The 11,130-nt window shown below is 36.4% G+C and overlaps 1 protein-coding gene across 2 annotated transcripts in view; it reads right to left on the bottom strand.

The window, feature by feature from the left end:
• hps5 (HPS5 biogenesis of lysosomal organelles complex 2 subunit 2) overlaps window positions 1–10,391 on the bottom strand; it is a 61,637-nt gene extending 51,246 nt beyond the window's left edge. The window contains exons 1-6 of one of the 2 annotated variants that reach the window (XM_039753245.1): window positions 10,276–10,391; window positions 8,574–8,764; window positions 2,556–2,666; window positions 2,371–2,435; window positions 1,905–2,097; window positions 1,662–1,792 (exon numbers count right to left, since the gene is read on the bottom strand). In XM_039753245.1, coding sequence (XP_039609179.1) covers window positions 1,662–1,792; window positions 1,905–2,097; window positions 2,371–2,435; window positions 2,556–2,666; window positions 8,574–8,681 — 608 coding nt within the window. In that variant the 5' untranslated portion in view covers window positions 8,682–8,764; window positions 10,276–10,391. Of the gene's footprint in view, window positions 1–1,661; window positions 1,793–1,904; window positions 2,098–2,370; window positions 2,436–2,555; window positions 2,667–8,573; window positions 8,765–8,908; window positions 8,996–10,275 lie in introns of those variants that run through there. The other variant, XM_039753253.1, reaches the window with a different exon arrangement.
• Window positions 10,392–11,130: the final 739 nt, after the last annotated feature.

Below are 11,130 nucleotides of genomic sequence, written 5' to 3'. Positions count from 1 at the left end.
CCTTAAATTCCTTCGCACCTCTTTATCAGTGTCTTTGTTTTGCAAATGTCTCAATCAGCACAGGCAGCAAGTAGCCTGCTATCCCATCCCCCACCGATGCAACTGTTCTCCCAGCTTGTCTCTCTTTATCTGGGTGTGAGGTGCATGGAATTGTATAGGGTAAATAATATATCGTTATTTAGAATACATACATTTCATTTGGAATACATACATTTCATGCATGTTCCGTGTATACAACAATCTGGGTAAATGCAGGATGACAGAAAATGAGAGGCAATAAATACTGAACACATAACTAAAAAAAGAAATTGTTGTAGACATGGAACACACATAAAATATATGTATTCCAAATACCAATATATTATTTACCCTGTACAATTCCAGGCACCTCACACCCACAGAAAGATACTTGAGCTGGGTGAACTTCAGCTGCTCAGTGGGGGATGGGATAGCAGGCTGCTTGCTACAAAACAAACATGCTGATGAAGAGGTGCGAAGGAATTTAAGGTGGCCCGGCATTATGACTTTAATCATATGCTTCAGGGATTCTAGTGTTAAAATATCAACTTTTCTGCCAAAAGATGGACACAGAAATAGAATGTGTTTTGTGGCAATTTTTTTGTAAATGTTTAAATGAGTTCTTTTTTTCATAGAACCATTAATAAATGGACATGTTATCCTATGGTGAACTTGAAAGTAGCATGTTAAAGATCTTCAAATCCAGACCCATAGTGATGTTATGAATAATATACACATAGGAATTGAAAATCTGTGGTTAATGAACTGCTTGTTCTCTGCAAACACAAAACTACAGGAACAATGTATTGATCCACTATTCAATAATTAGCACAGAATCTGTATTACTCCTTCTGGATCTGTGAGATTGAGGACCAAAATCCAGCTTTAATTGGAACACAACTTCTTTGTCCTATTTGGAAAAATACAGACTACTACCCACTTCTTCCAGTCTGAAGGCACGGTCTCCACCTTCCACATCACATTTGTTGATCAAATTTCCTAATAGTAGATAGTGCTATAAACTGTGTTCTGAGGTTTTTTGAGTAAGGAAAACAAAGGTTTAGAGGTAAGGTTGTTATAGTCAATAATCAGGGCACCAGAGAATAGCGTTGCATTGCACGTTGATTAGCATATGAAAATAATAATGTCACTAAACACTGTACAAGCGACAATAATAACCCTAAAAATGTATATAACTTTATCAGATTGGTGTCCCATACAGGGTCATTTCCTGCTTTTTTCCTGCTACCAAGATAACACCTACTACACATCCGTTATCTCAGAAGAGTTTAAAACTAAAAATTAAATTAAACTTCTTTACAAAAAATAGGTGGATGGATATATTTATTATATCTCAGCAACCATGACATGAAATGAGATTGATTAACATTAAGGACAATGTGTGGTGTTATCCTTGTATGGATAAGCATTTTCAGCAAGCATGTTATTTAATTTTCATATCTTACAGACAAGCATGTTTGGTTAACTAGCTGCTCTAACTGGGCTCAAAATGAGTGACAGTATATAAATACATGTCCTGCAATTAACCATTTCCCCATTAAGAATTGGTTTCCTGTCCCAACACATCCTTCAGATTCCGGAGATAGAACAGGTTAAGGAAGGATAGATAAATGTGTATTTACTTGTCAGTGTCACAGAGATAGCAGCGACTTAATGATGATACCAGAAGTCTTCCTTCAAAGTAGCTGAGCTGAACAACTCGTGAGTCCACCATAGCAATAGCCTGTACAGGAAACATCACAAACCCAGCTCCCTATAACAGTAAAAAAATACACATTTTACTCTAATGTTCAATTATCCAAATGGCTAAAAAAATAATATTTTTTTTAAATATAATAAAATTAATAAAAATCAGCAAGGCATACTTTGCCGAATTTGGTTGAAGCAACTCTGGCTGCTGATACTTTTCCAGTGGAGTCCCCTATAAAAAGACGATGCTGAGTAGAGTCCCAACAAAGTGCTGTCACTTCCCTTCCCCTGTGCTCTGAAGACACACAAACTCGTTCTGGTTTTCCCCGATGATCGACATGCAGTTCCCAAATCACCACCAAGCCCTGGCTGAGAAAAAGGCACATCAGAGTTTTACTGGCAACTACTTTCTCGATAATACTTACTCACCCACACACCCAATGAACCTTCTATCATTAGTTCTAATATGTAAAAAAAAGTAATGGAAAGTTTAAACTTGCTCAGATAAAAAAAGCAAATAATGCTCTTAATACCCAATCATCATGTGAACAAACAATACAGAGTACATGTTTTAGCTTCACAATTTCCATTAAGAGGAAAGCTTTTGAAAACAAAAGGAACCAACAGTCCACAGACACATACCTTGTTGCCACAGCAACAAAATCCTCATCGTGGGGACAGCATGCCACTTTTGAAACAGAACCTTCCTGAAAAATCAGAGAACCAAAAGTTAAAAAAAGTAACCACAAAATCCTAGCAAAGCAGATGAAAGCAGCCAAGCATACATACAAGAGAAAAAGAGAAAATGAAGTAGAAGAATATTCTACCTTGTGTGTGAGAATTAACTTCTGCTTCCAGCCTTCCTTCTGAATGAGGTGCAGGCCTCCTGCTGAGCTACCTAAAGCAAGCCATTTGCGAGATACTGCAACAGAGGTGCACTGAAATATGGAGAGAGAAAAAAACCACACACACACACATAAACAACTCATTTGGTATGAACAAAATTAAAATGGTAGCAATTTTATAAATAAACCTCAGTTTAAAGCTCTGTACAAAGCTTGAATAAGAACAACTTAATGGATAAACTCTACAGGCTTATGGTCCTGCAAAATTCAAATCAATCTTGCCTTAAAAAGGGTTATTGGTGAAGGAGAGAGGAGTGCTGACTATATGAAAAATGCTTCAGATACTAAATTACCTGAATATGACTTGTTAGGCTCCATACAACAAAGGGCAGTAACAATTTATTAATTATCTGCAAATTAAGTATTTTTAAGTAGAATAGTTAAGTCAGAGGTAAATACAAAAATTGGATGACAATTCAAAGTAACTGATAATGCAATTCACTCAATGGACATAAGCTATGCAACAAAGACTGCTTTGAAAAGTAGCAGCACAGTAGGGCCCAAAACACCTTACAAATGATTACTGGCATCCACAAGCAAACATATTTTAGAGATGGTTTAAAATTACAGCACCAATCTTATTGAAGGTAAAGTTTAACAATTCCATAAATGATTCCATCTAAATCAAAAACGTATTTGCCCACAAATCAAAATATCATTTGTCACGCGTGTAAGCTTAGGGGTCAGCTGCACAGCTCCTACAAGGTAAGTGGGGCAGGAAGGGGTGCCATCATTAACTGCCTTTTCTCCTCCATCCACAGTTCTGAGGACCAAATCAGGATGACTCGTGGTGTCACTTTCACCACACCGTGGAGACCCTGCCTCTCCAGGAAAACTTCCTATAAACCAATGTCATGTACAGGATGTGTTGTTTACTATTGAACTAGAGCCAGAAGAAGGCAAAGCTCACACATTACAGAGAGATTCAAGGAGAACGCAAAGCCATAGCAAATAGGGCTGTCACAAGAACTAATATTTCGGTACTGGATCAGTACCAGAGTTCTAAAAATGTAATGGTGCCAGCATTTTCACAGTATCAGTAGTACTGAAAAAGCTTGTACCATACTCATGTGTGACTGTACATAGGAAGGCACAATAATATATGTAAAAATGTGATTAAAATCTACATATGAAACAGCACCACATCAAGAAACATCGAAAAGTAAAATTGCAGAGATCATGTCCAGGAAAAAAAAAAGTTTGCTCAGTGGAATTAGAATTTCAGCCTGCAAGTGCAGGATTTGTACATTTTTTTTATAAAAAAAAGCAGCAAAACACACACATAGGCTCACATTATTGCCACTGAATTACTTAAAAAATGTTTTGTTTTGTGCATGATTTAAGGGCAAGATAACATTACTGATCAAGTGAGGTGTAATCGTTTAACTTGTATTAAAAAGCATTTGCATGAGGAAATGAAAAAATAAGATTAATTGCTTTTAACACTAGAATTACCAGAGCCTACGAAAAAACTCGTAGATCCGTCCCACCTTAAATCGCTTCGCACCTCTCCGTCAGTGTCTTTTGTCCTGTAATGTTTTGATAATCAGCAAGCAGCCTGCTATCACATCACCCCACCCCGCACAGTTTTCTCAGCTCAAGTCTGTTTACCTGCGTGCCAGTTCCTTAGAGTTGTATAGAGTGAGAAGTCAAGAAAAATCACACCTTTTATAAATACTATATCATTATTTGGAACACTTGCATTTCATGTGTGTTCCGTGTCTACAACGATCTATGTAAACACATTGTTAAAACAGAAACGTTTTTCATGTTTTAGTAATAATTGACAAAATGTAGACATGAAAGTGTACAATGTGTGAAGTTCAAATATCAAATAAACACTTTCACAAATGGTACAAATATAACAGAACAAGTGCACTTTTATTCAAAAATATAACTGCAGAAAAAGAACCCGCATTAGGGTGCGACATAGACGCTCACTTGCTACGACTGCTTCGGTGGCGCAACGGTATCAACTGTTGACTGGTAATCAAAACTTCATGGGTTCAATCTCGGACGAGTCCATTTAGAGAAGTGAGCTACTCATATTCTTACTATTTTAGAATAAAAACATACATTTGATTCCAGTCGGTAGCAGCCGGTGTAATTTATGATATTTGTAAAGGAAAGTTTTGGTTTTTTTTTTATTCAGTTTTATTCTCTCAGTCGTGTTCACGATCTCACCCCCCTTCGCATTTGACACTGCTGTTTTCACATAAATATGCGCTATAACAGAGGTGACCTCAGATCATGACGACTGTTCTACATCGAAGCAAAAATACAGTACACTTTTGCCATCCTTGTACTTTGTATATGTACATGGGAAGCTCTGCACTTGTGACTTTATGCTGTATGAAGTAAGTAAATAAATAAAGGTAAATAGGTAAATAACATTCGATCTGGCTCTTACATTACAAAGTACAGCGACGGCAGCTTATACCTGCAGCTGTAGACTCTTCAGTACACAAGCAACTCTAGACACTAGTGTTTAGATCTGGATGGTGCATGTGCCCAAAAATGAAGTCTGACTGCATTCTTGTACCATTGCTTGCGTACTAAAGTGTCAGCAGGCAGTTTTAGTGGCATTACACATATTTTTTGAGCATGCCCTCTGCACTCTACTTGTGACTTTGTGATCTGGCTCTTATTTAAGTAACATACAGTATAAATGGTAATGTTTTGGGCACATGCACTGCCGCTGCATACATCGTCCTTTGTATGTAAGAGCCAGATCGAATGTTATTATCTTGAGTTATTTACTTACTTCCTACAGCGTAAAGTCACAAGTAGATGTGATAGCAGGCTGCTTGCTGCTTATCAACACATTTAAAGGACAAAAGACGCTGATGGAGAGGTGCACAGCGATTTAAGGTGGGACGGATCTACGAGTTTTTTTGTAGGCTCTGATAATTCTAGTGTTAAACAGCATCTTACACAGCCCCAATAAATGAACAGAAGCTTTGCATTCATTCTCAGATAATAATGAGCACTCCTCGAGATGTCTATCTATACTAGTATCTGTACATTTTCTAAATGGAGTATAGAGTTCAGGGTCACACCGGGGAGTGACTCATACGCATCCACAGGACCGTGAAATGTGGGAGGACTGCCAGGAAAAAAAACAGCCGTAGCAAATAAACATCAATAAAAGATTTAAATAAAGTGGCTATTTGGCTTGTCTGCACCAGCAATGACATGAGTTGCTCCATTTATTAATACCAAGATAAAATACATTTAGTGTTTCAATTCTTCAAAGGACAAGGCACATCTCCCTATTAAAACAATGTGTACTGTGTTAACACTGCCATAAAGAATGGCATCAAAACATCCTCCAAGAGCAACTTCTTCCAAAAATCCAAGCGCAATTTGGTGATGATCTATGCATTTCCAGAGTACCATGTCGCAAGGCAAAAGTGATAACAAAGTGGCTAGGAGATCATAACATTGAAAGTTTGGACCTGTGGTCAGTTCTTAAAAAGTAGGTGGATAAGCAGAAGCCCACAAATTGTGATCAACTCCAAGCACTAAAATGGCAAGAATGGATCACCACCAGTTAGGAGTTGGATTCAGAAGCTGATATCCAGCATGCCAAAGCGAATGGCAGAAGTTATGAAGAAGGGGTGACACTGTAAATATTGACTCGTAACATAAATTTGATGCGTTTGCCAACAAAAGCCTTTGAAACTTTTCAAAAAAATTTCATACGTATACCATAGAAACATGTAAAAAATAATCTGAAAATGCTGAAGCAGCAAAGTTTGCAAAACACAACATTTATGACACTGCCACAACTTTTGGCCACTACTGTATTACTCTTTAGTAATATTTTTTTTAACCTGCTAATGATGCAGATATCAGTCTTAAAATATTACAAATATAACCACTGGATTTACTGACAAACCAAAATTTAAAACAATGATGTTGCAAAAACAGTTTTAAATAGTTTGTTTAAACTGAACTACTGTAACTGAAATTACATTGGAATTCACTAATTCAACAGTACATATACAATAGTTTCTTAATTTTTATATTTTTTATTTTAGGCAGTAGTTTTCAGTTACTGGAAAGAAAATGTCAGTGAATAAATTTAGAATGTGTACTTGTTAAGATAAATCTGGTAGTTTATAATGGACCAATCTTTAAAAATCCCATGCTGAACAAATGATTATAAACCCCACTTGATCCCTAGACTTACATTGTATTTTGATATTTATGAATGCTAATACAGGTTTACTTAAATGATAGTTGGGTAACTGCTCGATGGACATACCAGCATTTTAAAGCTGTACTTACTGTTAGCATTTCTATTTTTTATATTGTATTACAGAAGAAGGCACAATATTGTTCACTTTGATAAACTGAGGAAAAAAAATCCATTGAATGAGATTTCTGCTTCTGTCTTGGAATCAAAACCATTGAGTATCATAAAACTCTACCAGTACTGATATTTAAATAGAAAAATTCTCATATAGTGCCATCCCTAATGGCAAATATGCGTATTTACATTCATTGTGATTTATTTTATTCTTAATTAAACAGGGTTAATGCAAAGATGTCCGAATTCTTGATTCCTTGTTCCTCTCGTCCTTTATGTGGTGTTAAAAAAAAATTATTTCCCATAACTAGCCAACACAACTTTAACCCGTCTCTAAATGGAGTCCTCAGACAGCCCAGGGATCAACTGTACAGGAAGCTCAGCATTGGGGGAGAAGTTCTCCATACTACCCCCCAAACCATATAACAACTCTGCCCCTTACCACAATGACAATACGGTTACTGAGAGACCCAAGAGTAAATTTAACATGACTCATTCCTGTAGTCAGGAACAGTTTGCAAAAGTCAGCAGTTAGAGAATTTAGTAATTATAATTGAGAGCTGTTAACTCTTTTAAATGAAAACACTCAACATGTCTAAAGAATGTGCCTGGGTTATGGTTACCAGCAAATGAAAACAAGAAAAACCCATGTATTCCGCCACAAAGTAATACAGAATTACTAAAACAAAAATCACACAAACAGAACATTTATCTTCTCAGTCCTAGTCCTAATCTGTGTAAGCAAAAAAAGTTAGATGAGGATGATAATTAGTCAGGCAACAACTCTCTTTGGACAGCTCATCACTTCCAGGTCTACTTGACTCACAAGGAAAATGTGAAAGCAACCACTCACACTAGGGTAAGCAGGTGCTTACATATACAGGACTCCAAAATTTGTACTATACAAAGGAAAAGGGAAGTATTTTACCAGTGTGTCAATTTGCTTTATACAGCAATTTTCACTAAACACAAATTGTGAGTGCTAACGCAGATTAAAAGCAGAAACAGAAAGATAGAAAACCATGCAACATTAACATATATATAAGCACATATCTGTTTAAATAAGCATGCATAGAGTCATAACAATGTGTATTTAGGTACAGTATTTAATAAATAAAGAAACAATTGGGAATATAAGAAAAACTAACCATGACTAGAGGAATTTTCAGTTAACAATGCTCATGAAGAAAACAAACATTGGGAGTGCTTAGGAATTTCAAGACAAATGTGACAATTTCTACATAGGAACAGTTTGAAACAACTGACTGACTAAAATGCCCTTTGTACGCTCTTAAGGAAGAGCTAACTATATAAATATTATATTTCTAGCATCAGTCCATTAAAGACTGGCTCCCTTCTTGTACCCAGTAATGCCAGGACAAGCACCACTTCCTCGCAGAATGGATGAATATTTTAACATATCATAGATTTTGGAATTCTTCTCATTTTTTTTATGTAATAACTGAATGTACATTCACAAATATACTATACTTTGCCATCTGAAACAGAACAAATTTATATTTTCTGCCAATAAAGGCATTCTATCTAGTAAAGCCATTAAATACAATGAATCTAGTCAAATTGTAAACAGCCAGAAAAAGTAGGCGTTCGATATTATGGCTTACCTTCAGTCGGCTATGGTCCAGGCGAAGGGCAGAGAGGAGGGGGTCTAAAGAATCAAACTCTGCCAGCACATGAGTATAACAGTCAGGAATAACTTCAACAGAAGACATTGTTTATATTTCTTGCTGGGTTCAGGAAATACTGAAGCACTTCTTTTGCATCACATCTTAATTACTTATTTTTCCGGATTAACCTTAAAAAAATACAATATATTCATATTACATTAATTAATTTCCAGACCACTTAATTAAAATGTAGGGTACCACCAGCATCAGACAGTACCCATTCCTAAGCAGTTCAATAGGCCATTTCAGATTACACTCAAGCACACACCTACCTCAACTAAAACTGGATCATTTGCAACTTAATTTACAAGACATGTTACTGCGACTCGAGAGGAAAACTGGAGTACTGGGACAATACTGAAATTCCACAAGATTAACCAGGTGAGTCTTCAAGCAAAGTCTCGCAAATCTGCGATGCAGCATCATCAACCATTCTGCCACAGTGTCATCCCAATAAAACATGAAAGTTTTTCTTTTTTTAACACTCATATCTGTCGTTTAATAAAATGTTTCAGGCGCATACATCCATCCATTTTCAAATGCGCAATGTTCAACGAAGTTTGGGAGAAGGGATTTCTATTCATGCTACATTTGGAACAGGCTGAAGAGTTTTGCCGGGCATTTTCAATACCAAATACAGTTGGACAAAGACGGCATTACATGACGCTAACTGATTCAGCGTGATTTTCATTCATGGACATGTCACCAACTAGAAATTAGAAAAAGGAAATCATTAACAGTACACAGAAACTCTGGACTTAGGAAGGAGGCTTGAGTCTGCACCTTGCTATCTTCACATTAAAAAACGTTATCAGTTACAAGATCTTTAAACGCATCGGTTTCACAAAGAACGAAGAAAACCTAGTGTCAAATTTATCTATATGGACGTCTAAAAATTAACACTTTAAATTCAATTTAATCCTAATTCAAGCATCTCGTAAAATTAAACACTGTACTGCATCCATAGAACTCTGCCAAATTGTAGAATTATGGACAGCATATAATTTAAGAGATTAGGGAGATGAGAAAAAGAGGGCTGTGATGACATTGTTTACCTTTGGTTGACGTTACAAAATTAGTGACAAACTCATGGATAATTCCAGGAAAACGTTTAGTTGCAAAATGACTAGAATAAAATGAAACTATTAACGTCGGCGGAATAGTCCTGTCTCTGTACTTAAATATCCTTAGAAGTTAAAACAAGCTAATTACATCGGAGAAATACAAAAATAAGAGACTAAAGGGAGATTTTATAAAGTCTACGATGCTAACGATCGCTCAGAAGTGAGCCCAACCTGCGGTAAATAAAAATCAAAGCAGAACAGTGTCGAACACTGCAGGCTAACAACAATGTCAAATGCAGAAGTAAGTCAAATGGACCTTTATGCATGCCTGACTAAAAGTTATATGCCAAATGCAATCAAAGTCCGTCACCACAACATTCTGACTGGCAGACCTGTGTCAGTGGAGCCGAGGGCACACTTCGGGCCAGTCCCAGCTTCCATTCCCAACTCACTCGTGACAGGCACGACTTCCTTCTAAAACCAAAGTCCTCGAGGTGTATACAATCGTCATTTCTGTTGAATCACGAAAAAAGGAGCAACGGCTGTGTAAACGTAGACGCTAAGGAAAAACTCACCATCATTGATTTTAGTTTAGGTCAACTAACAAGCTCGCCGCTATTGGACTCCAAAGCAGACGTGCCTTGACACCAGACTGAGAATTCACAAACTGAGACGAAGGCGGCGTGCCCCGCCTTCTCTCTGCAGAACTACAGTGGGGAGGGGCTTTGCGACCGGAAGTTTTGGCACGAGAACGCGGCGCGTGCACCAGACTCCAACACGGTAAAGGAATGGAACACCGAGGATGCGTTAGTAGGAATGCACGATAATGACAAAATTAACTATTAGTGAATAGTACCTTTGATATTATAATTTCGACTATTAATTTCAATTAACAGTACAATAAAATATGCACCTTTTGCTGCCAACTACAAATATTGTATTCTTTTAGCACACAGTAGTACCTCAATTTTTCTGGGAACTTAATATGTAATTCTTAATATGTAATTGTTAAATTCTGGATTATCTGAAACATTAAAAATGTAGTGTTTAATAATGTTTCTTTTTTTACTTTTTAAAATAAACAGCTCATTTATAAATTTTTTGACACTGTTTAGATATGCATGTGTGTGCTAGACCATCAATTATGTTGTCCGTTAGGCTTTCTCTGAATTTACTGTCTTAATCTTCTTTGTTTATTTATTTAGTTTGTACAGTGCTATATACTGTATACCATGCTGTTCTTTCTTATATTCTGTAAGTGCATTGAAAATGGGAAAGGCGCTCTATAAATAAAATGTATTATTATTATTATTATTTATAAAATCTCGCATTGAGTATGGAAAAGGGCTATATAAATAAAAATGTATTATTATTATTATTATTATTCATTCCTTTTGTTTCAAAGTAACTGTTACTTCTGAAAACCAGCC

This window comes from Polypterus senegalus, chromosome 1, assembly GCF_016835505.1.
Source record: "Polypterus senegalus isolate Bchr_013 chromosome 1, ASM1683550v1, whole genome shotgun sequence".
NCBI classification, from domain to species: Eukaryota; Metazoa; Chordata; class Cladistia; order Polypteriformes; family Polypteridae; genus Polypterus; species Polypterus senegalus.
Note: the sequence above shows the minus strand (reverse complement) of the source record. Positions and strands in the feature narration are given on the sequence as shown.